The 27,548-nt window shown below is 39.5% G+C and overlaps 1 protein-coding gene and 1 pseudogene across 3 annotated transcripts in view; one reads left to right on the top strand and one right to left on the bottom strand.

Annotated features, from left to right (window-relative positions):
• The window catches only part of LOC122651698 (ABC transporter G family member 28-like), a 97,567-nt gene extending 82,082 nt beyond the window's left edge, over positions 1-15,485 (bottom strand). For all 3 annotated transcript variants that reach the window (XM_043845192.1, XM_043845194.1, XM_043845195.1), the window contains exons 1-2: positions 14,786-15,485; positions 14,577-14,653 (exon numbers count right to left, since the gene is read on the bottom strand). In XM_043845192.1, coding sequence (XP_043701127.1) covers positions 14,577-14,653; positions 14,786-15,018 — 310 coding nt within the window. In that variant the 5' untranslated portion in view covers positions 15,019-15,485. The remainder of the gene's footprint in view (positions 1-14,576; positions 14,654-14,785) is intronic.
• Positions 15,486-17,915: 2,430 nt separating this feature from the next.
• Positions 17,916-18,395, top strand: LOC122650482 (annotated as a pseudogene).
• Positions 18,396-27,548: the final 9,153 nt, after the last annotated feature.

Here is a 27,548-nt window from a genome sequence, read left to right as displayed (position 1 = left end):
CAATATCTTATTCTTTTAAATTACATATGTATTGAAAGTTGAAAGTTGTGAAAATTTTGACATGTCTTTTTTTATTGTAAACTTGTAATGCAGCTGAATGGTGGGTGTTGTATGGGGAATCGGCTAAGAATTTAAGGAGAATAGCAATCAAGGTCCTTGCCCAAACATGTTCCGCATCTGGCTGTGAGAGGAACTGGAGTACGTTTTTGCTCATCCACTCCAAGAGGCACGTTTTATAGCCTACAGAAAAACCATGGATGCCTCCCGTATTGCTGATTTATTTTTCCAAGAAGTCTTCAAATTACATGGTCTCCCCAAGATCATTACATCAGATCGGGACTCCAAGTTTCTTGGACATTTTTGGTGAGGCAGCATTGGCACTACTCTCCAATTTAGTACCGTGTTCCATCCGCAGACTGATGGCAAAACTGAGGTCGTTAATCGGTCATTGGGTAACATGTTACGAAGTTTAATCGATGATAATCCCCGCGCTTGGGAGCATCGTTTATCCCTGGCCGAATTTGCCTACAACTGTTCGGTAAACCGATCTACTGGGTACAGTCCATTCTTTATTATTTATGGCAGGCAGCCTTCAACAGCTTTGGATTTGGTGCCCATTCCATTCCCAGGGAAACCTCTTGCAAAGGTCGAACAAATTGTGTCTGAGCTGCAGCGAATTCATGATGATGTGCAGCGTAACCTGGAGTTCAGTTCTGAGAACTACAAGAAGACCATTGATGCTCGCCGCCATGAAGTAATTTTTGAACCCGGAGACTATGTTTGGGTATTATTACCCCAGACCGACACCCGATCGGCACGCACAATAAGCTCAGTGATCGTAAGATTGAGTGTATCAATCCAAATGCCTACCGTCTTAATCTGCCATCACACATCAAAACTTCCAATGTCTTCAACGTCAAACACCTGACTCCCTATCTGGGAGATTCCTCCGAAGATGGCGACCCAAATTCGTGGTCACGAATTCTTTTCAACCTGGGGAGAATGATGCAGCCTCGCATCACGAAGACCAAATTGCCAAACCGACTGAGCACCCCAAGGCCCTGAGAAGGTCGGCCAGGATAGCCAACAATAAGGAAAGGAAGAACCAAGCAAATCTGGCCCAAGCTAAGGGAATCTCTCCCACTGTGGAAGCAGCTTAAATGGGAAAGATCTATTAAAATAAAGAGGATTTTAAATCCCCCCAAATAAGGCTGGTTAATTACAGAAAGTGCTCATCAGCAGCTGGCCATTCCCAAGAAGATTGCCAAACCTTGGAGGAGACTCAACCAGCCCTCCATGATTCTGGCAATCAGCCTTGATCTTCTTCCTTTTATTTTGCTTGCTTGATTCTTGTTTTCATTCTTATATATTGTAAGCTTGAGGGCAAAGGAGGGCAGTGAATATTGGAAATAAAATTGAGACTATAGTCTTGGAACTCATTAAGAGTTTTTCTGCAATTGTTTTGTTTTTGAGATTTGATCAACTCATGGTGATCTCGATCCTCCCGATCCACAGCTTCCGCTAGGCTGCTCCATTTTGGGACCTGAGGAACCTAGCAAGACCCCACACATAAGTTTTGCATGCGATAAATGCAGGGTGGAACATATGCAAAACCTGTCAATCTCTTAGGCCGGATCATAAGTAAGAACCCGTTAGTAATGCTATGTAAAGCTAATGTCTTATTTGTGATTATTGGCTAAAATGTAACTTTTCCCTGATGCGACCCACACACCTGGTCTGGGTTGAGCTGCCCGCATTCCATCACAGACGGGCTCTCATTTATGTCGCGGGATATCATTCCCGGGACTTAACTATAAGTCGTTCTTTGGTCAATTACCTTTTAAATAGCTAGTAGAATGTAAGTCACCAAACTAATTCTATATGGCCCAAACCAAACAGACCTTAGCGGCCTTAGCTATAAAAACAAACCAGCCTTAGATATTCATTCTAACTCTTTCCCAACTTCTGATTTTGGCTCTGCGAAGGAGTAGGAGAGAGAAAGTCTGGAGAAAGGCTGGCTGGCTGAGAACTACTACTACCTCTTGCATCTATACGTACCAGGTAGGCTTGCATACTCTCTAGCTGTTAATCTTCTCCTTCTCTTGGATTCAGCCATGTTCTTGCAACCTTTTCCCTTAGATTCTAATTTTAGTTTTAAGATTGGGGTTCTTGATCCTTAATCATGCATGCAATTGGGTCAAAATGACCATTGTTGTGCCCTCAAACTTCCCTAAACCAATTCAAGCTTTTGGGGTTGTGCATGGTAAGATCCATGAAAGAAACCCCAAATCCGTACACTGTTACAGCCACAGGATGGAGTATCAGCCATCCACCTGGTCAACCGGTCCCTGGGCTGGCCTGCATCCGATCCTCCTCTGCTGCCTCTAATTTTACCCTAAATGGTTGGGGCTTTGGCTTGGGTTTATTCCTTGACCTAATTCATCTTATGTGTTATAAAATTAGGCTGTAATCTCCTGTTGGTGAGGCTTAATTATGAGTTGGATCGTCTACTTACTTGTACAACTCCCCAACTCAAGGTGAATGGGTATTGACTTTAATTTGAAATTGTGTTTCTTATTTATTTTTCCTATATTATGCTTGTTGCATCTACATTCACCATATCATAGTTATGATCATGTAGTTTTTAGCTTATCTTTTATGCATTAAATGTATGCATGATAATAGGTTACATTCCATAATGCATATGCATAATATTATGAATGATATGATGAGAAACTATGATGTATGAGATTGAGAGATGATGTTGGAACTGGTTTAATATTTTATTTACTATGGAACTACATAACATACATGTTAGAAAGTGCATCTGGCTATGATATCATAAACCCTATACTACGATCCTTGTCAACAGGGGGTGAGGTGTTGGATAACCCGTGGTAGATCTAAAGGGATGATTCCAGAATGCCATTTGCTATCTCCTAGGTCTAATGTGTGCTTCTGGAATGGGATGTACAGTAGGGTAAACATTGGGGGTTTGCTAGGCACCGATGTGTGATTCCGGTACTGGCAGGTCTCCACCATAGTAGAGTGGTACTCTTGGAGTCCGATGTATGATTCCAAAACTGAGAATATCATACCTGTTACAATAACATATAACCTCATGAGACCTAGATCTATTGTTAGTTGCATAGTTAGACTTGAGACATGCATCATGGACTATATGCATCTGTTTGCATGTTCCCCTCGCTGGACTCAGTGGAGCTCATCCCTAGGTATACCTTTATTTTAGATATGGCAGCTGGCGTGATGATGATGGATGTGGATCCTGTATATCAGCTCGTTGTCAAGCAAGGAGCAGACATTGGTGGTGCTGAGCAGGATGAGCATGGAGATACACGTAAGGATGATAGTTGTACCTTAGTAACTACTGCTTGAAGTTATTAGGGGATGGGTTATATTTTGATCAACTTATGAAGTTTCCTTTTTATGTAAGTTTATCTTTTTGGATATTATCTATATATATAAGAATGATTGTAAAGCTTAGATCCAAGGTTTAAAGTATCGGTATCGGGTATCGTATCGGTCGGGTGATTTTAAAAGACGTATCGTATCGTTTCGGAGATACATATCGAACAATATAGATATGCATAGAAATGGTCAAAATACATATAGAAATACATTTTTTGAACAAAAAGTAATATAAATAAGCAATATATAACAAGTATCATACATAAACACTAAAATAATGAATAATGTATAACCAAACAAGCATAGTACTATATCTCGCGATATATCGGTATCTCGGGCCTACCGAGATATCCGAAATATCCGAGATATCGCGAAGTATGCCCGAAATATTGCATTTTTTCTGCAATATTTCGGGGGTCCATCTCGGGGGGTATTTGGCCATATCTAGGCCTGAAACTTCATGGACAACCTTATTTAAGCTTAATAAACACATTTAAACCATAAAATTGTAAAAATGTGAATTCAAATTGGTGTTTTGGGCTTGCACCCTTGATTGACATACGTCGCCGACCCTAATGTATAAATAGTTAAATACACATAGATTAATGAAATCACAACTTAAGTTACAAATTACAAGTGCTAAACTGCTAATAGTAGTTGCTGTGCCTCCCTGGATCAATCCCACTCATGCCTCGCTAGAGTCGACGTCCATTGCTCTCTGTTTGAAGGACATATGTAGACCACGGTATAGAATCGGAGAAGAAACGAGTGTAGTCATCCACAAGTGTCACATAAATGGAATCATCAACATACTGTAGGTAACCTATCCTAGGATATAAACTAGGGTTACCAATTGATCCAGTCCGTGAAGAAGATGATCCACTGTGATATGATGTTGGCGCCGGCGCAAGAGGCGATGGCATTGGCTGCATGTATGGCTGGTGAGGTTGGTAGCTAGGTCCGCTAGGTTATGCAAAGATGTTATCTACAAAAGATGATCCAGTATGTCCCTGGGACTGGGACTGGTAGTCATAGTCCCTACCCCACTAAACTGCCCATATGATGATGATCTATATCCATATCCACCGTAAGGTTGTGATGCACCATAATCCGATGCCAATGGAGTGACATGTGCGTCAAAAGATGGGGCACGCCAATGTCCAGTCGGTCCTCCCTCCCTATTACCCATACTCAAACCACCAACAGAGCTAGATAGGTTATCAATGTCCATGTGATCAGGTTGCAACTGTGTTTGTCGTATGGGTGAGGCTTCCCTTGCATGTATCTGACCCTCGTCAGCCATATACTCGTCCACATCAGCACCAATCTCAGAAGCTATCATGGGGTCGGGCCTACCTCCCTCCTCATCTAACACTGGCTCACCTCTATCCCTCACCCAATCCACAATAGGGTCCTCATCGTCTGAGTCAACTTGAAAGATGTCACCTAGATCAATGGTGCCCCTCTCATGTCCCATGCGTATGTGTTGCAGTTTCAGCCTCAAGTTGTAGTACACATACACCATGTCAGATAAACGTTGAGACCCCAATCTGTTGCGCCTCTTGGAGTGGATGAGTGCAAAGGTACTCCAGTTCCTCTCACAACCAGATGCAGAACATGTTTGGGCAAGGACTTTAATTGCTATTCTTCTTAAGTTTTCAGCCGATTCCCCATACAACACCCACCATTCAGCTGCATTACAAGTTTACAACAAAAAAGATATGTGTCAAATGTTGTTTCAACTTTCAACTTTCAAATTTCAATACATATGTAATTTAAAACTTAAAAGAATTACCAGCATCACCTCGTGCTCTGCCTTGTATCACAGCCTCAATTCCAAAACTTCCCAATGCATCCCTAAATACCTTGATCTACACCCATGTGGAAAATTAGTAAGTACTTCTTCACTACTTATTTGAAAGCATCAATAAGTTGAGTTTCCAAATGAACTCACTTCATTGTTGCAAATTGCTTGTAGTGCACCATCTGGCTCCAACTTCTTCACTACTTGTTTCACAGCATCAATAAGTTGAGTTTCCAACCCAAGCCTATTGTTATATTGATACTTAGGGTTCAAGTAGTATGCTGAAATATGACATATAGAATAGAGGTATTGTCAAATGCATAGGTAATTAGTAAATAATAATACTATGAATTAGTAAACATAAAACAAATTTACTCACCAAATTTACGCAATGGATGCATAAGTTGATTCTCCCAATGAGCATTTATGATATCTAAGAAGAGTTTGCTATCATGAGGAGCCACACAATAGACACTATCTTTCATCAAGTCTATTGCAAAGATATAGGGCTGGCATGGTTGGGCCCTTCGAGAGCGGAGTCGAACATGTAGAACTTTAACTACGGCTCTAAAACTTTCACCACTTTGTTAGTTTGGTCTAGAAGTCCTCAGATGACATCGTTATTTGTGCTTCCCTCCCATTTGCAGTCTTGGAACCCTTCCATTCAAACCACTCCTCGAAGCGAAACACGCTTCTCACCGCCTTCTTTGTCTCAATGCTTTTGAGAGCAATGTAGTTGGTGGCAAATCTTGTGATGCCAGGCCTAACCAAGTCACCCCCACATTTTTCCCTCAATAGATTGAGTGCATAGGAGTGGTTGTATACAAAGTTGATGACTTGTCTTGCACTTTCAACCACAGCTTCACCAACTTTAACTTTCCCATATCTTTTAGCATTAAGTCAATGCAATGGGCTGCACAAGGAGTCCAGAAGAGCCGGTACTTACTATTGTTCATCATCTTCTCACCACCACTTAAGTTACTTCCATCTCGCTACAATCTGACAACATTCTCAATACCCACATCTTTTTCCACTACTTCCTTTAACAATCAGAAATATATTTTGCATCCTTTATCTCTTTGGATGCATCCACGCATTGAGGAACACCGTCCTCCCATCACAATAAACCATGAAATTGATGATGGACTTTCTTGTAGGCCCAGTCCATCCATCTGCCATTATAGTCACCCCATATGTCTCCCACATATTCCTCATCTCACTAATGTACTCATCAATCTCACTCTTTTATTGAGGTAGATAAACATTCATTACCTCATATGGGGTGGGGCCCTCAATCCTGGGCACCTCGCAATGGTATCTATCATGGTATCATAATGGGGGCCTCAGTGCGGTGTTCTGCGGGATGGTATGGTATAGCATCCACTTAGCTATCGATTCTTTAACCAATCCCTTCATCCCCTTCCATGCTCCTTTGATTATGGGTTGACTGCTTCCTTTCTTCTTATGCAATTTAAGATCAGATGTTGATGGTGGTACTGGTACTGGTAGAGGTGTTGGGGTTGCCCTCACACTTTGTGATCTTTTAAAAGGATTCAAAGTTCTAGGACCTCCAGAACTGCCAGCTCCTCCACTACCCCCTACTCTTTGTCTCTGCTGATCATCTTGAAAACTTCCTCTACTCCTTGAAACAGTCCGCCTAAAATCCCTAGCCTCCTCTGCTGTTTGTATGTCATCAAGTACTGCAATGTCATCATCAGAGGAGGAGTCATCATCATCATCATCATCATCATTGTATCGTCTTCCTCCTCCCATCGAACTCCTCACTGTATCCTCAAGTTGTTCTCTTATCCTTTGCTTGTCAACCTTCCTCTTCTTTCTTCCCCTCAAACTATCACCAATCTCCCTGGCTACTTCAGTAGGGACCATATGACAACCTACAACATCTTCAGATCCTCCAGTCAGATGTTGTTTAAGTCTACTGGACCCACCTCCCATAAATTGCATGTGACAATAGTTACATATAGATTTTCTCTTATCCCCATCAATGGGAGTACCATGTAACCATGCAATGTCACCCCTATCTGCCGGCTGGTCTCTCTTGTTCCTCTCGTTCTCTTTGTTCCTCCGCCCCTTTGTTGACTACTTTCCCCACCTTTTGCTTGCCCTTTCGCACGTTGTCTATCACGATCCGCCATAATGATACTTGTTTACTGCAATGTAAGTAACACAAATAATTAAAAAACTTAATGTAGATGCACTTCAATTGACACTTTTAGATTACTAATACACTTGTATAGTTATTTAATATTTTTCCCCTAACCCTTATATTTTTCACATAATTAAAACCAATTTTTTATATATAATGTTAATATAAGTATTGACCTAACACAACAAAACCAAAAATTAGTAAACATAATATACATGTAATGCATCTCAAAACATATTGAAATAACTTTCATATTTTTTCATTATTTTTTAAACTTAAAACTCATATTTTTCCTTATTTATTTCTGTTTTTTTAATTTTTTATATATTTTTCTTAATTTTCGAAAATTAAAAGAATTATTTAAGAGCAGAAAAATAAATCCGACACTGTGAAGCCGTAGATCGGCCATTGGTGTCTAACATATATTTAATTCATTACCATCTAAGTCATATTACCCCTAATTATTTCCTATTTTAGTTGTAGGAGAATGAATTTTTAAAACCAGAAAAAAAATAAAAAAATACATATGGGAAAAAATTTGACACCGTGAGGTCAGAGATCGGCCTCCGTGTCTAACATATATTAATATCATCAACATCCAACAACATTTGTACAAAGTTTTTTTAAAAAAATAGTTTTAGAGAAATATAATTTACCTTAAATAATGAAAATAGGCTTGGATGATGAGCTTAGATGACCCTCCGACGTCTTCCCGGCGACAAGGAGCTTCAACAATGCTTGGATGAGGCTTGGAAGGGAGGAAGAAAAGCAAAAAATGAGGAAGAAGAGAGAAAATTGGATTTTCAGCAGCTCTTGGTCGAAATATCAACCAAGAGCTGCGAAATATGGAATTATAAGGCCCTTAGTGTGACATTATTTGTCACTTTTACAATATCTCGCGATATATCGTGAGATCCCCAATATATCGTCGATATATCACGATATATCGACGAGATATTGTATTTTTATGTTTCGGAAGTGTTTCGTATCTCGGACATGTCAAGATTCACGAAATATGGCGATATATCGCCGATATTTCGCGAGATTTTATACCATGCAAACAAGTGCATTAAATTGAAATTGTTATAATAGATGAGGTTTCTTAAATGCAAGATTTTCTACTCTTGCTTGAGAGTTTTCCTTCATTTTTTGTTAGATTAGGAGTTGTATTGAGTCTGTGAGCATTATACTAAAACTCGTTTCGTCTCGGTCGAGATTTCGATAATTTCGAGTATCTCGGTCGAGTCGAAACGAAATGCAACATCGAATTGAAAAATGCAATATTTCGAATATTTCGGAAATTTCACCGAAAAATTTCGATCGAAAATCTCGGTAATTTCGGTCATCTCGTTTCGGAAATCTCGGTCATTTTTTGCATTTTACACCCACAGAAAAATACATATTTCGACGAAATTTGGACTCTCGGAATTTTCGGTCAGGCTGAAACACCGAAACGAAACGAGATTTAGTACTAAGACTGTGAATGAAAATGGCTTTTTTATGGAATGTATCAATGGTATCGGTACGTATCAGTATGTATCGGTACATATCGGTTATGTGTCAGTACGTATCGGTAATATATCGGTATGTATCGAGCCGTATTGACCGATACATATCAATACATATTAAACCACCCACAGAACCCTTTACTGGACATATCGGTCATATTGTATCGTATCGGTCGATACATTTAGATACACTTCGAGACAATTCATTTAAAAAAAAAACAGAGACGTATCGGTATGTATCGTATTGTATCGGTCGATACTTTAAACCATGCTTAGATCAATAGTATGATTAGGTATCTACTTATGTTATCATTTAATACTTTGTTACTGACGTTTATAATAGTATTTTGATCTTCCGTTGCATTCTCTGATTTCTTTATTGATCATTATGGCTTGTAACTGTGAGGTAGGCCACAAAACTGAGATCTTGGTGGTTTTGGGAATGTCTGTGGACATTCAGTCACATAATCCAAGTTAGTCCGGATGGGGTGTGACACCCCCCCCTTTGTAAAGGCTGGGTTTTGTTTCTTGTTGTATTTTCTTTTCTCTTCTTTGGTAATGAATTTCTTATTCACCCCAAAAAAAAATTGAGCTATCAGGGATCTTAAAGATATTGAATCCTCCACAATACAGGTGGAATAATGGCTTAGTAGAGGACAGCTGGGAACAAGGGCTTTAGCACTCCAAAAAAAAAGGTGTACCCAGTGCACGAGGCTCCTGCCACTACAGGGTCTAGGGAAGGTCATAATGTACCCTCCGCTTCGCGGCCGCTTTGCGGAGAGGCTGTTTCCAGAGACTCGAACCCGTGACCACTTGATCGAAATGGAGCAACCTTACCGTTGCACCAAGGTTAGCACTCCAATTTAAATTAATTAGACAACCAGAAGAGTTTGTTCACTTGGATTTCTACAACTTTTGAGGGCATAATGTCAAGTTTGGACAAAACTGAATATGCCAGAAGATTCGTTGGAGAAGGTTAGAATTATGATTACATGTTGGTTTCTTGACATTGTTCCATCGAACATCAAATTGGTTTGGGAGAGAATGGGTCTATACTCTATAGTTAGGGTGGCAGTAGCTAGGTCACGCTAGACTCAATTGACAATATTGCACCTGGGCTGAGCACCTGCCAAGGTCAAGATGGAATAGCAATGTTTAAGGGCAGAAATAGAGGGTTGCTGGTAGAGAATCAACATAATCTCATTAATGCAGAGAAGGGAAGATATTTCAGATAACAGAAATGCTGAGGAAAACATGCAATGAAAACTAGAAGGGAATGAACAAGAGAGGAGAATCAGAAAGCACTAGGAACACATCAAAGGTTCATTTCACAACAACATAGAGGATGGATGGCACAGAAACAAGCTCAGATGGTAGAGAAGCAAACAGAGGGTATAGGGAGGGAAGCCTAGAGAGGATGGATGGCGAAGTAGAGGGAAATGCAAATTGCTGATAGAGAGAGCATCATAGATGAATGGAAAACAAAAAAAGGTAACACCTTTTGATTGGAGGCTCTTCCGACAAGTCGACTTATTGTTGCACGAACTCATTAATGGGGTTGGCAAAATTTCTGGCATTCAAATTCTAATAATATAAGATATCCAATTTTTAATCTCCAAACAATTAGGTGATAGGACTGACAAAATGATATACAAGTAACATAGTTCGAGAACTCACGAGATCTCGCCGAGTTTCTCGGTTTTGGAAAAGCCGAGACGAGACTGCTTGCGAGTCTCAAAAGTGCAATATCTCAGCGAGATCTCGGATCTCGGTTTCGACCCATTATTTTAACCCACCTACCACTTAAATACCTTACCTAACTGGACAAAACTAGACATATCTCGGTGAGATCTCGACGACATCTCGGATCTCGGGTCCAGATCTCGGGTTGACCCAAAGTTGGCGAGATCTCGACTCGTCTCGGTTTTTCCAAGAGCCGAGTTGGTACCGAGACCCGAGTTTTAGTACCTTGACAAGTAAGTTAGCGAGCCTTCATGCCCAAGTAGAACAAGTAGGCCGTGAAGAGCCAGAGTTGGGCCAGTGGCCAGAGTTTGGATTCATTGGCTCCAAACACCCATTTAGGAAGCGCTGACATTAAGGAAGAGATGGTTGTGCATAGTGTCTTGAAATTTCTTTAACTCAGAATATCTCATAACAATAATTACTTCAGAAGAAAAGGAAATTAGGGGTTTAAAGGGGAGAAGAACTGTTAGGGACTTGGGTAGAACTCATCCTCAAAAGCTAGCTATTGAGGAGAGGGTGCCCAAATACTTGTAAGTCCCCACATTGGGCTATTCACATCCTATGTGGGATTATTGCTTCAGCCTTCCGCAAGGAACCCCAAAAATCTCACCCTCCACAAAGCAGCAACTGAGATCTTACTCATTTCCCCCTCCACGCGAGAGCCAACCGAGATCTTCCCCGACTTCATCCTCGGAGGCATACTAGGTTGCAACACCCTGGCTCTACCACAACCTTGGCACTTCTTAAAACCCTAAGAACTCCACCTTCAAATGAGCATTTGAAACCTCTCGAATCCAATGTTCCCAATAAAATCAGATTTTTCCTTAGATCTGGCACATTCCTCACCCCAGTCAAAGTTTGCACAATCCATTAAACATGCAAATCCGTACAGTCCCAATCCCGACAACCTTGCTTTTCACATTATTTGCCATTTTGACAGTACCACTCTCACATGCTAGATATGTAGCAAACTGATCGGTAACTAAACACATGAAATGAACCATAATCTAAAATCCAATCTAAAGTTTCTGTACCTGATGAAGTAGTAAGAAGGATATCTTCATCATCACTACAGGACCCTTCCACGACACCAGCATTGGATGATTTATCTTTCTTCTCCTCCTCTTTTTTATCCTCCTTACGCTTTGTACAATTCTTCATTATATGACCTTCCTCGCAGTAATAACAAGTTATTTTGCGACCTTTAGACTCCGAGCGACCCTTGTACTTGATGAACTCCTCCAAACTCTTATTCGATCTACCTCTACCCTGACCACCACCTGCAACCAAGGCACTACCCTCCCTTGTCACCCCCTCACCGCTATTTTTCCGTCGTATCTCATTAATCAACAAAGCAATAATAACCTCGTCAAGTTTGAGAGCATCCTTACCAAACAATAGTATAGTCACAATGTGATCAAATGAAAGAGGTAGTAATGCCAATAGGAGAAATGTCTTATCCTCCTCTTTGATCTTCACATTAAGAGCCGACAATTTCGCTAATATTCTATTGAACTCATCCAAGTGCACCTCAAACTTCCCTCCCTCTGACAACCGAAGATCATAACTATTCCTTAAAAACAGCTGATTTGTCAACGACTTGGACTTGTATCAACTCTCCAGCTTTATCTTCTCTGGCTTTTCTGATTTCTTCCTGAGAGCCTTGATTGTCTCCTCCTACGTAAGAATATTCTCCACCCGTTGTTGCCACAAAATGAAGCCATAAGCCATTAAAGCGTTCAATGGAGGAGCTTGAAACCCTTCACCACCATCCAATTTACCTCATATGTGCCAGGCGTGCCCGTCATCAACCTCAAAGTACCTGATTACTGTTGATCTTTGCATGAACCCACACGATCTATACCAACGAAGCGGAATTTGTCCGATCCATTCGTTCCACTATGTCCAGAACGTCGAAAAGCCTTAGAAACACCTAACCTCTATACCACACTCTCTATACGAAATCAGATTTTTCATACAAAACCAATCCCATACGATATCGGCTTTGAAAAAATAACTTTTCTTTTCTCCTCCTTTACAGACGCACCTTCACTTTTCCTTTTTTTCTTTTTTCCTAAATGAATCATACAAGGCACCTTTCTTAAAATTCAAGGAATACTCACCTTTTCTCTTTTTTACCGTAACTCCTCCCTCTCCCTTGATATGCGTGTCACCCACTTTCTTCTTCTCAACTCTCCTCTCACACCTTGGGTCGTGACTTTTGAATTGTGACACCTCTAGACGTTGAATTTTTTTTTCCAAATTTTATGTATCATGAAACTACCGTACAGATAACACAGCATAGGTCTTCTTACTCTTCCCCAATTATTTTTGGATAATGCCTCAGTGAAGCGGCTCTATTTTGCATGAAAATCAAGGTCAGAATTACAGTAAAGTCTTCTCTTCTCTTTCCAAAATCAGGTTTCCAAATCGAACTTTCAATCTACACTTCAGAAACCTCCTTCCTTCGCTCTCCTTGCGCACTGCCTTTTCTCAGATCTCCGTGCACACCTTGCAACGATCTATCAAACTCGCTCTAATACCATTTTTTACGGACTTGGGTAGAACTCATCCAAATTGGGCTATTCACATCCGATGTGGGATTATTGCTTCCGCCTTCCGTGTGGAACCCCAGCAAGAACAACACAAAGAAGGGTAGAATAAGGAACTAAGAAGGAGGGGAGAAAGGAAGGAGAAGAAGGTTGGGTGTTGGAAGTGTAACAGAACTCATAGACTCCAATAGCTAGGGTGAGGGAAGAATACAGACAAAAACAAGGCTAAATCAACCAACCCCGGCTAAATACGCAAGAAGGGGAACAAGAGGCACAGAATAACTGGATCAAATAGAAGTAGAGTTTGATTCCATTGGAGGTACACCATTCGCCCTAGAGAGACAACCACAGAGAGGGAACTATTGGAAGAGAATCAATAAGCATCACAGTTAGTGCAGCTGATGAAGCCTCTTCAAAGAAGCAACTAAGTAACAAAGATAACAAGGAAGAGGTTGAAACCACCTTAGAAGCTTTGTCAGAAGAAGAGATTGAAACCAAGGCAAAGGTACAGTGTGGAAGCAGAGGCAGAAAATAGGTTAGCAAATGAGTTGCAAGCAATGTTAAAAAAAAAATTCTCTGAACTAGCTGCTAGGAACAGAAAATAAAGGGTAAGCTGACGCATTCAAATGTTAGCACTTTCCATACAAGTGAGAACAGAGATGGATTTCTCATGGCGAGGGAGTGACAGTATACTCAATTCCTCACCCATAATAAGCACTAAAAGGACTCGGTAATCTCTCATGCTGAACCCATTTGAGTAGTCATGTGAAGGAATCATTGTTGACTCTGTAGAATTTGAAATTGGAGTATCCGAAGTGATGATGCAGCAGGCTTATCTGGCTTTTAACAGAGTGATTGGGTGGATTGACAGTAGATGGGAATTTTTTTTTTTTTTTTTTTTTTTGGGGGGGGGGGGGTGGCGGGGTTTGTCATTATGGATCTGGACAGGTAATATTCAGTTTGGGAGGGATGTAGAAAATTCTTGAAAATGGGGCTGCCTAGAAGATTAGCATGAGTTATGATAAGAACATAATCCAAGAGGACATCTAAAGAACATATCGAAGTTGGTTTTTAGTCCCTATTTTGAGAGTAGTGATTAATGTAGAAGTCATCACGATGTCTTTACAGTCAGATATATCGATGGATCTTGTAACTGTGCTGCCTTCGCTAGGACATCTAAAGAAGATATCGAAGTTGGTTTTTAGTTCTCTTTTCTGATAGCTAACCAAAAAAGAAAAGAAGGACATTGCATGTTCCACGATGTATTAATGAACAAAAATTCAATTGCATCAATATATGCGGCAAATAAATCCAGAATTGACGCAATATTTATATATTTTAAAAAAAATCTTAGCAAACGGAGAAGCTTCTACCTTTTGTTTCCCTAAGGCAATTTGACAAGAATGCCGTATTCGAAGAGAAATTGAACGCCCCATTCAAATCCGTTTCCCTGATCAACAGCTAAACACATTCAAACTCTGGGACACAAATACGCTAGCAATTAATAGAAAAGAAAATGATAAATGAACTAAGCTCCTTTTTTTTCCTTAATTAAAAAGGGTGGGGGATTAGAATAACGTACGGATCCTTTATGCAGAATCCCAATTGTTTGCTGATCTCCCCGCTAAATATAACTGTAAGATTGGACATTTGACTGTAGAGTAGGTTCGTGAGGAGTGGAAGGACCGCAGGATTGTCCGCTTGAGTGTAATCTCCATCGTCTTGGCACTGAACGCACGGCGAAAAACTCAAAAGAATGACAATGAGGATGAGGATAGAGGGCACCCAACAGGTATTAACCCTCTTTGTGCTCATTTCGATTGCGGATAACCCCGAGAAATGCAATTTCTAGGGAAAACACTCGAAAACAATGGACAGTACGTGGAGCAGAATGCACAAGTGAAAGAAGACCGAAATAAAGTGATTCCGGCAGAGATTAACCATAGCATTGCTTGTGTAGATCCTCGATTTCTTATTACATCGAATACCTCGTTAGATGATTGGTGGAATCCGGGAGTTTCAGCAATGTAAAACGATCAAAGATGATGCTATGCTCGGAGAAGCAATCCAATTGTCGAAGATCTGCAGCAAATAAACAGTACAATTGATCATGACGGCATTTCGAGCGCTTTCTGAGCTGAGGAACCAAAGAATCCAAGGTCAAAGTTTCTGCAAATCTAGGGCTTGAGATGAGCAGCTGGTTTTCCGGAGCAAGACATGGCGAGGAGTAAGACCTGCCGGATTGGATGGGAAGGGGAGACAGTAATAATGGGAAAGAGAAGTGTTTCCGACGCGAAGTCAGAATAGTGAAAACTGATACGACCACAACAGACAAAATGTCAGCGTAAATTCTCACCAGTCACTTAAAAGTACAGGTAAATAGAAACGTGGCTACGTTGTCCCACGTCCCACACTCTCCTCTTCTTTGTTTCAGCAACTGTGTCAAGTGACTGGAGAGATCCGTGGCCGATATGAGCCTAGTAGGCGAACAACGGCTAATTAGATGTATGTCTTTGTCCCGTCTCGTCCGTTTGAAAGATATCGAATATTTGCGCCCACGAAACGCGAGTCTTTTGTTTATAACGTATCGTGTTTTATCGGATCGAAATTTTTTTTTTTTTTTGGATCGTATCTTTTATCTGCTCCAGTTCCTGTTTCGGTGGTTTTTTTCTAAGTTTTTTTTTAAGCCAGTCGTTAAGGTTTGAAGTGTGTTTTTATCTGCTCCATTTCCTGTCTATTCCATTTTTTGTCAGCTCCATTAATATAGGGGGATGGACCCCATCCGGGCAATGTGTTCAGAACTTCAGATAGGGTTAGGGTAGTCATTTTTGCCTCCTCTATTAGAGAAACTTGGAAAAATGGATCTATCCAAGAAATGGAGCAGATAAAGGTCTGATTGAAATCCACGTCCGGTCAGTCCATAAAACTTGTTGTTTTTTTTTTTTTTGGTACAAGTCCATAAAACTTGTTCAGTTTAACCAATCTGAAGATGTTTCAACTCTATTAGAAATGTTTCATAAAAAAGGGGGAAAAAAAGGGTTAGGCTCACCGTGCGGCAAAGCTAGGGGGAGTTGGGCTCACGTTCACGTACGAGAACAACTCACAGTCGTTCAGATGGAATCTACTCCATGTGGGTCCCACCGAGTGGATTTCATCTGAATGGTTGTCAGCTGTTTTCGTACATCATAAACAAAAGACTCGCATTTCATGCAGCAAAGCTAGCAGGTGTGGCACCAAAGGGAACATGAGACAAAACATCGTATAGTAAAAGGGGCAAGGGTCATTTCAAATGGGAAAGAAAGAGAGAGGTATAGAAAGAGTGTTAACTTGTGGTATACGAACAGCATGCCTATGTTTTTTCTACACTAATTGGTCGCATTGTTCCTGGATTTAGACACAAGATTGCATGAAATTATCGCTCAACCCCTTGTGAACTAAAAAATCCCATTTAGTCAGATGCTTCTACACACGCTCTTATTGACCGTGCAAGCGCTACACAACCAAAGAGCAATCTCTTGCCCAAAAAAATTTACCCATTTTAGAAGTTGTGGAGAAGACCACGTTAGGCTTTTACTAATGTCTCTGTATCAAGGTTCAAAATCTAGGTATCGAACTCAGTATCGGTCATTGCCAAAACCTTTTCGAATCGGTACAAATCGGTCAAAACACCCCCAAAATCGTTTTTTATGGATCGGGTCATGTATCGACCAAAGTTGGTGGATATTTTGATTTCAAGATCGGATCGGCCGATATTATCCGAAGTTGATCGATTAATATCGGTTGGTATCGGTCAGTATTGATCAATATTAGTCAAGATAATATAAAAAATTTAAAAAGACAATCCTAAAAATTTAAAAAAAAAGGGAAAATTACACTACCATCCCCTGACGTTTATACTAAATACAGTACGATCCCCTGTATTTTTAAAATATACACCCAACACCTTTAAGTGGACGGTGTTAAATATAAAATTTAAATGGCATTTTTTATTTTTCTAACATAAAAAAATGGGACCCACCACTATTTCTTCCCCTTCTTTCTTCATCTTTCTTCTTCTTCTTCTTCTTCAACCACCGCCCCACCACCGCTGCAACTTTCTTCCCACTTCTTGAAAATGGTTCAGACTCACTTATCGGAAGCGGCATAGCTATGCCACCAAATCCAACCAGACGAGGGTCTTCAAAACCCTGGTGGGAGGCTTGTGAGAAGGGGGGGAATATCAAGGAATTCAACCAATAGATTGAATTCAGAAATAGGAAGTTAAGTCCAAAATTAAAAACTCAAAGGTATAGACAAACCTAGCCAATAGATTGAATTCATATTACCATCGAAGGGAGACTATAAGGAGTGTATTTGACTGTAAAAATATTGGCTCTAGTAGACGGATGGATTTGCAGTTTCAGGGTCTTGAAGGTTTCAGCAAGAAACACTAGAGAAGTTGAACGGCTGGGTGTATTCTTGTCTCCTCCTACAGCAACTGATGAAGCAGCAATAGAACACTGATTTCAGTCTTAAGTCTGTTAAATCTTGACTCTGTTTATTCTGAATTTCAAGGTGGAATATATTGGTTGAGTTGTTGCGACTGATTTCTTGTCCTCTGCCATGCTTGTTTTTGGATATTTGCTTTTTCGGAGATCATGTTATTGGTTATTCTTAAATGATCTTTGATAATATATTGTTAGATTACTGTCTTTAAAAAAAAAAAAAAAAGGACTTGAAGAGGTGTGGTGAGCAGAGAAGAAGTTCGAAGATGTTGGAACTGAGGCTTGTGCAGGGGAGTCTGTTTAAGAAGGCGCTGGTAGTGATCAAGGACCTGGTGACCGATGCTAACTTCGACTGCTCGGCCACCGGTCCAGGCCATGGATTCCAGCCACGTTGCTCTAGTAGCTCTCCTCCTGAGATTTGAGGGCTTCGACCACTACCGTTGCGACTGGAATCTGTCCATGGGGATGAACCTCAACAACATGTCCAAGATGCTCAAGTGTGCCGGAAACGAAGATATCGTCACTCTTAAGGCCGATGACGGCAGCGACACTGTTACTGTCATGTTCGAAAGCCTAAATCAAGATAAGATTGCAGGTTTTGAGATGAAGCTAATGGACATAGAAAGTGAGCATCTTGGAATCCCCGAAGCAGAGTACCAAGCCATTGTCCGTATGCCTTCTTCTGAGTTCATCATAGGTCGTCGGTGATGACCTCAGCAGATCGCTACAGCAAGAACCTGAGGCAGGTCGTCGGTGTTGGGCTTGAAGATGGCCTGAGGAAGGGGCTGTGAAGTTTGGGCTACCCTATGGGCAAATTGGTAAGCTCACAATCCATTAAGGGTATAGTTGTCATTTTAAGGCATCAATGGTTAACACATCGGTAACTAACGTCTAACGGGAATGCTCTAACGGAGTGAGGCTGAATGTAACAAATACCTTAAATTCAAGGGGTTGAGGTGTATATTTTGTAAACAAAAGGGGTTGCACTGTATTTAGCATAAACCTCAGGGGGTGATAGTGTAATTTTCTATTAAAAAAATTTTAAAAAAATTCAATTGGATCGAATCGACCGATCCAAGGAACGATCCAATCAAACCTTGTTGTATCGCTCTAATCTTGGGATCGGCCTCGACCGATACCGATCCAATCCGGTCAATATCGACCGATCCAATCCAAGATTCAGAACCATGCTCTGGATCTTTGTATTTAAGATCCTGAAGCCGCTTGCTTGCTCGTACCAATGCCTCACTCGAAATTAGGGATCGAACTACCCGCATTATCCACTTTATCCATCCTTGGCAAGGTTATGGGAATCAGAATTGGGTCTGAAATCCGAATCTACCTTCTGATTTTGATTTCAATTCTTATTCCGATTCTGGATTCTAATTCTGTATTAAATCGAGTGAATTAATCGATAGGAATCAAATTAATTCTACGCTTGACACCATTTTTTGGGATTGGATGAGAATTAGAACATTTATATAATTTACAAAAAAAAAAATCTAAAACCACTACCTCTCTCATCTCTCTCTCCTTGGCCTCCACTCTCCAGTCTCCATCGAATTTTTATCCTCTCAATTACACTGTCCGTACTTGATCGTCAAGTACATCTAATAGAGGGAGGTGGACCTCACCTCGGGCAGTGTGTTCGGGCAGGGGATAGGATAGTCATTTCTACCTCCTCTGTTAGATGTACTTGAGTCAAGTACGGGCAATGTAATTGAGAGGATAAAGATCCGTCTCCACACCCTTGCAAATGCGAGTCTGAATCAGCTTCTTGTACAAATAGAGTAATTACTCTCCTTGTACATTGTATTGCTGCTAGGTGCTTTTTTCTATTACCGACAAGCCGACAACCTTGAAAATGGATCATTTGCACATATCAACAGGTGAATGTACATGTGAGAGCCAACCACTTGTCCTACTTTTGCAATTTACAAGGGAATGAGGGGGTTTTATGGAAACAAAATTAAAATGTGATTGGCTCTTGCATGTACGTTCACCTGTTGGTACGTGCAAAGGAACCGAATTCGGCAACCTTCTCCTCATATTAGATTATTAGTTTTTTTTTCTTTTCAAATCACACAACGAAGTGAGAACTACATATTATTCGTTTTCTTCTTACTTCTTTGCAAAAGGGAGCCCAACTAGGAAACACCATCGTTGGAAGCTACTTACCTAATTTGCATCCATCTCTCTCTCTCTCTCTCTTCAATAGATTGGTTCGACAAGCGGCCTGTGCAGCCCAGACAGAGCGCCGCCTGCAATGTCCACCTTACCCCTGCCTGAGCGCCTTGCCCGAGCAGGGATAAGTCAGACATTGCGTGCGGCACTCTGTCTGGGCCGCACAGGCCGCTACGTGCAGGGCACCATAGAAGATCTGTATTGGAAATGCATACCAAACGCAATCTTAATGTTTTTCTTCCAATTATTTACTTGGTAGTGTGCTCTCCTTGTACACTAATAAGCTGCCACATATCCTTAAAAAAGATTCCCATTGTTATGAATTCTTAACAGCTATCAATTTTAGTTTTTTTTTTTTTATTATTTTAGTATGTAATAAAATAATCTAATGTATTTTTTTATTCTCTCTCATTTCTCTCCTTTTTTTGTCCAACATTGCCCATTTTCTGACTTTTTTTAATTAAGAGAACAATTTAATTTTAATGAAGAAATCAAAAACAAAAATTTTACACTAGAGAAGGGGTCAATGGTTGTATCCTCACCTAATTGATAACATCAATGTATTCATTTATGCAATGTAAGATTCATCGTGTCCTCCACTATTAAGGGTATGCTTATAGAATTCAAAATAATCGGATTATCGATTCCAACTGATTCGGACTAGCATTTTTTCTTTTAAGGGAGATGGCAACCTTTTTCCCTTTTTTTAATTCATAAATGGAAAATGTTAGGCATACTCTTGGTATACCGTAATCTAGCACCCATTGTGTCTATCTCACTCTTCCTTTTTTAAATGACTCTCATATCCCTCCTATATGATACCCCCATTAGTTTCTCTCACTAACTTATCGCACAAGGATAGTGTGCTTATCCCTCTCCTTAAATAAATTTAAATATAATTTTGGTGAAAGGTTCTTGTCCAGGCTGAGTAAATTACTTGGTCTGCATACTTAGTTGTGCCGCAGGGAATCATAATGCCGCAATTTTAATTGGATATGTAGGAAATTAGGTTGAGCATATAGCAAATTTCAACCTCAAATTTAATTATTTACTCCCCATGTATGTTTATACACCAAAGGTGGTCGGTAAACCCTATTGATAATACCATATGTTTTTTCAATGTTTTGTTTTGTCATTTGACATATTCCATTTGAATTAAAAATTGACATAAAAATAGAGGATTGTGGGGATTACTTAGTCTACAAAATTTAAAACTCATTCAATCTGCCAACCCTGTAGCAGGTAGTGTGTAAAAACCACATAAAGTTATATAGTTTGTATAGACCAAGAAACTTCAACGACTTGTTTTTTATGGAAAAGATCCATACATTGTTCGTGTGCAGTTTCTTACCCTTGCCATCTCATAAAAACGGAGGACCCCACACATGTTTTTATTGTATTTTTATCTATCTTAAAATGTAAGATTCACATGAATGATACCTTCTTCAAACCATTGATTGGTGGTAGTGTGTAGATTCCTTCTCACATTGACCGTTTGGGAGACCCTTTCCCATTTTTTTAAATCACGTTGCCCATGTTGTCTAGGCTAACCTAACCCGATATCAACCATCCCCAGTCATAACCTAGACTAATCTAGCCCAACATCGGGGTTATGAAATCCCAAACATAGCCCAGCTCGTATGGGCTCAACTGAACCTAGCCTAGCCCGAAAAAGGCAATTCCAAAACTTATTTTCTATGTGTACATTAAGGAGGGATGAAAAGATCATTAGAACTCTTATCGGGAATTTTAAAAAAAAAAAGAATTAGACCCTATAGATCAGGGAGCAAATTTTTTTATAAAACCAATCGTACCAATCTTGGCAGACTTTATTAATATTGGGTAAATCCAAAATATCCTAACCCATATTCAAGTCTATACAATAATATATTGTTTGAATGTAATATTAGGTTAGGTCCAGGTTTAGTAATTAAAAGTTCAACAAGTCAACCTGGTTTGTTTGTTTGTTTGAATTTCAATATTTTTTTTTTTTCAATATTGATAATATAATAAAGGACTAAGTTTTCCCACATCCACGGTCAAATGAGAATTTTATAATAAATGTTAGGGAGAGAGAATGCTACTTGGTGGCGTGGCCCCTGCGTCCACACGGGGACCAATGGGAGCATTTGCCCAAGCATCCAATATAGGGGGTGGGGTGGTCATTTCGCCACCCATGTGTATGGGCATGAGGGGCATGACCAAACAACCTTCTTTTTTCCTAAATGTTAGGGCAAAATATCGTTATCAGGTTGTGTGGTCCCTGCACGGGGCCAATGCAAACACATGCTAGGGCATCAACGGGGTGGGAGCGATCATTTTGTGTGGTCTTGTGTCCAAACGTAAGTTGCACATGGGATGTTTTTCCCTACGTACATGTTATGTTGTGTTTTACTTTTTTTTTGGGTAGAAATGTTGTATTTTACTAGGTATTGTGGACTATGGTGATTGTTGGCTTGGTAAGAGCTTGATTTTAACTTGAACTTTAGTTTTTAGTTTGAATATCCAATTACATTTTAAATTACAAATATGGATTGGGTTAGTGTTAAGTAGGCAGGTCAACCCTAGCCTTAGACTAATCGAATGCTAATGATACATTTTACCATCATGCCTCATGATACAAAATTATAACATTTATTAGTTGGCATTAAAGTCTACCGCATGGCCAAAGAATATGATAGAGTTGAATGGACTCTGTTTTGCTAGGGTTCAATGATATATGGGTATCTCTTATTAATACCCTCATCTCAACAACATTGTTCTCTTTCAAAATTAAGCCATCAAGGGAACTTTGACAGGGATGCCCATTAAGCCCATATCTTTTCCTCCTTGCAATGGAGGTTCTTACTAGGCTTCTTGCTGCCTACCGAGACTTGGGAATGTTCAAGGGTATCAAGATTGCAAGACATGCACCTGGTATTATCTCACTTACTATTTGCAGATGACACATTTATATTTTGCAGGGCTAATGATGAGGACTTTCTCACAATTAAATCAATTCTAGACCTCTTCTCTGACCTTTCAGGTCAAGAAATTCACTTTTCAAAGAGTAAGATATTTTTTAGCAAAAATGTGAATAACTTAAGTAGAAGGAGTCTTTGTGCGCTCCTTCAAATGAAAGAAATGTCTTTAGAGTCTCGTTACCTGGGTATTAGATTATGTCACTTCAGATCTAAATGTAAGGAGTTGGATTGCATTGTAAAGAGCGTAAGCTCTAAACTCTCTCTGTGGAAATCTACTTTATTATCTTATGTTGGCCGTAGTATTAGTTCAATCTGTTTTAGCCTCTACTTCATCTTTCTTAATGTCTTGTTTCCTGTTTCCTTAAAAGTTTGTAATTCCCTTGATTCCCATATATCTGAATTTCTGGAACGATGATTGTAATTCTAGGAGAAAAGCACATTTGATTGATTGGAATAAAATCTACAAACCGACCTCTGCTGGAGGAATGGGCATTAGGAAGTCCCAGGTCCACAATAAGGCCCTCATCCTCAAACTAGACTGGAGACTTCTCAATGAAGAAGGATCACTTTGGGCCAAACTTTTTAAGGCCAAGTATTTCCCTCGGGCTTCCCTTTTTGACCCTAAGACCAAGTCTAAGAAAGGGTTTTGGACCTAGAATAGTATTACAACCATATTACCTAACCTAAAGAATATGACTTACTCACGAATAGTTAATGGGCTCAATACCTATTGCTGGTACGACCCCTGGATTCCTTCCATTCCTGGGGATTCTATGCCAAAGGAAATCAAACCTCCACCTGATATATCTAAGGTAAAGAGCTTGATCTCTAACAATGCATGGGACTTAAATGCTCTTAGCAATTTTTTGCCTACTTCTTCTAGCCTTCATGACCTTTGTTTTGTTCAATTTTCTCCTTCTCAATGTCCTTGGAATGAAAGAGTAACCAAGCCAAGAAAGAGTTCACGCATTCCCATACCGCCTGATATTGAATTTCATTCTCGTAGCTTTATCCTTTTTCTCTGGATCTTTTGTTGGCAATCAGGGCCCGACAACAAAGCTGCCATAGAGGCTTCATTCAGACGTTTCGGAGGTATGTAGGGTTGGAGCTTCAGTCCATTCATCCTTTGGCAGACGTTGGTAATCTGTAGTGATGGAGTTTCATTTATGAAATTGTTAGGATCAACATCTCAAACGCTGCTGATCAATGGAGATGCACCTTATCTAGAAATGGCTTGTTTTTCACTCAACTTGAGGCCAAAGCTATTGATGCTCTTGTTCATCTAGGACCATTTTTATCAAATGGTGGCATTTTTTTTGGAAACTTAATATTCATCTGAAATTTAAAATGTTCTTTTGGCGTTTCTTAAATGCATAACTGCCTGTCAAAGCTACTCTCATGAAATGGATGCCCGTCAAGCCTACATGTCTTTTTGGTGGCCGTAGTGATGAATCCATTTGGCATCTTTTTTTGTCATGTGATTGAACTAAGCATATTTGGGCATCTGGCCCTCTCGGATTGAGAACAGAGATTCTCTCTAGTCCTTCAATTGCACATCTGTGTGCCTTCCTCCTTTCATCAAAAGTGTTTCATAAACAATCTTCTATTTTGGTTCTCTTTGTTTTTATAATTAAATGCTATTTCATGTGGAATGTATGAAACAAATTAATTAAGGGTTTGGCTAAGGCTGACCCATGCTTGTTATTCTGGATGCTCTAAAAAGGCTTTGTGATTTACATATCCATCCCCCAACAAATGTAACCCCCCTAATTGCATTTCCACAATTCACACACCCCACTACTGAATTGCATCAGATTACTAACCCGGTTCCTCAACTACCTGGTTTAATGTGCGTAGGCATATATGAACATCATCTAAGATTAACTGGTTGGGTTTTTTCAATTTTGCTAGCTGGCCAGGGTGTTTTACCATCTACAGGTTGTCTCCCAACTCGTGATGCAAAAGAGGCAAAATTGTATGGACTTCTGTAGAGATGGAAACATGCTGAAAAAGCTAACATCAAATTAGCTGAAATTTGGTGTAGTGACAAAGATCTATACTCCTACCTTAGACCTTTAGACCAACTGTGCTTACCATGAAACTTAGTTAAAGTTTTTTTGAACTAACAAATGCAACTGACAACTTCACTACTATAATATTAAATGGGATAACAACAGTCCTGTTTATAGTAAAGTTCAAGGTTTGGCTCTTAAAGCCATAACGAACTTTTGTACTGATCCTCACCATGATGTACAATTTCTTTAAGTTTATGAAGCTTTTTCTTTTCATCGAAGGAAAAAGTCTACCACATGGAATTTTCAATATATATATTTTTTATGTGAGTGTGTGTGGATAAGAAGCCCCTAAGGTTTCATTAGTTCATCTGTCAAAATTTTAGTCTAAATAGAGTTGGCTAAAAATGATTTTTGGCCATAATACAATGGGTTTTGAGCTTATTATGGTTTTTTGTGTTATTCTGCTTTATTTTAAATTGAATTAAGTTCCATAAGTGATAACAAATACCTACAAAATTGAATGTGTAAGATAAACAAAAACATAAAGGAATTTTCTTATTTACACCTCTCAAGGTGTCAATTAAATTGTAACGTTATTTTTTTGCCCTTTTGGTATGACATGAAATTTTTGTTACAATAAGGGTAATAGTGTCATTTCACATGTGTACTTATAAACTGTGCATGACAATGACACCTTTTGATAATGACATAATGATATGTCACTTTCGTATTCTTTTTAAAAACTATTTTATACCCTTATCTTAAAAATCTTTGTAAATAAGACAAAGAACGATTAAAAGAAGATGTCAAGTTCTAAATACACCACCTATAGAGGTGTCGTTCAGACACTCCCAAACATAAATGATACCAAGTATAACCTATAAAAGCTTTGAGATCCAATTATATGAGAGGACTATGGGAAGATTTTCTTTTTGTTAGTAGAGAGGACCATGCGATAATACATGCCAATATACGAATGATAAAAAAATACATGGGAGGCAATTTGATTAAATTCAAGTTTGCAATTTGATTAAATTCAAGTTTGTAATTTGATGCATGGCCAATTCAGACATAGTTCATTTTAATCAACTACTGGAATCAACCTACCACATGCCAAAATTACATGGACTGAGCATATAATCTTGTCTAGTTAGCCACAAAGTGGCATTTTTGCTAGTATAGTGATGAGTCTTTATATTTAAACACCCCCCCCCAAAAAAAAAAGATGAGTCTTTCTATGTGTCATTATGCCCAATGAAACGTACCACTTCACTATTTGCCATTTAGCAGTACATGAATTAGTGAATGTGATGGAGGACCTCGTATCAATCTCAATGGTCAAATTTTAACCTAAAATACGTGAAGAAAGTGACTCAAATTCTGATATTATGAAAATACCATCGTATGCAAATGCATATAAAATACACAATAACATCCTTTGCATTCTTAGCCATATGAAATGGCACCACTTTTTTTTTTTTGGGGTAGAAAAGTAATCTATTGATTAACACAGATTACACTCGAGTCATCTGCAACAACCGCTATAGACTAACAAATATCGGAGTTAGGCCAAATAGTCTTACCCGTAAATAGACTGAGCCCTCTTGGCAAGTGAATCTGTAACAACATTAGTAGCCCTGGGAATATAGAAAAACTGACAGACATCAAAATAATAAGAGAGATGTCTAATATCCTCAATAACTGGACGAACAGACAAAGGTGAGTTCTTTGACAAATCTTGCAAGTATGAGATGATTTCCTTGTTATCACTTTCCAGAGTAGTTTATAAGTACCTTCAGATATAGCTTCTAAGAGGCTTTGCTTCACCCAGTAGAACATTACTGATTTGAACATACCCCAAACAGGGTTGTCCTAGATGGTCATGCAATAGGAAACCAACTACACCACGATTACTTCCTTGATTGTAAGAGTCATCACAATTTAACTTAAAGAAACCAATATGAGGAGGAGTCCAGATTGGATTCAACAAGGAAGACGAGGCTGGACCAATACCCGGAACTCGTTGGCCAGCTGACAAAAAATCAATACAAGCATCCCGAGCAGCAGCAATTACCTCAACCGGAGTCTACATTTTCCTTCCAAGTATTAAATCATTACGAGAACAACACAGTACCAAGCATTGAAAGAACATTGTGATGCAACATCCTTAGATATTTTCTTCCCAAGTACTGAGATTGATGACCAATTCACTATGTATCTATGAATTTGAGCTACTCCATCAACATGAATTACATTCAAAAGGTTGAAACCAAACCATACAACTTGATACAACCCTAGCAAAAGGCAATACAATAATGTGTTCAAAAGATTCAGGCGCTGCTCCACACCATTGGTAAATTGCACCAATGAGCTGGTTATTTATAATGGATTAGCCACATCCAACCATATAATTAAAAACAAAGAAAAGAAAAGAGAACGTCACCTGCCCTTATGCCCTGACACAAGGGCATCCAAAATGACCACCGCACCCCTATCGTTTCGGGTTCTAGTGGATGCGGCGGTCATTCTGTGCAACCCTATGTCAGGGGCGGCGGGTGGCATTGTTTCCCCCCAAATGGAGTGAAATGTTATACTTGACTAAACAAGGTGACATTTAAATTTTCATTTTTTCCAATTGGTTGGAAGTTCTGTCAGTCATATAGTTGATAGGAATGCCCCATTCTGGAAACGTCATTGCT

This window comes from Telopea speciosissima, chromosome 2 (genome assembly GCF_018873765.1).
Source record: "Telopea speciosissima isolate NSW1024214 ecotype Mountain lineage chromosome 2, Tspe_v1, whole genome shotgun sequence".
Lineage (NCBI taxonomy): Eukaryota > Viridiplantae > Streptophyta > Magnoliopsida > Proteales > Proteaceae > Telopea > Telopea speciosissima.
The sequence above is the reverse complement of the archived record's forward strand: the minus strand, read 5'-3'. Positions and strand labels throughout refer to the sequence as shown.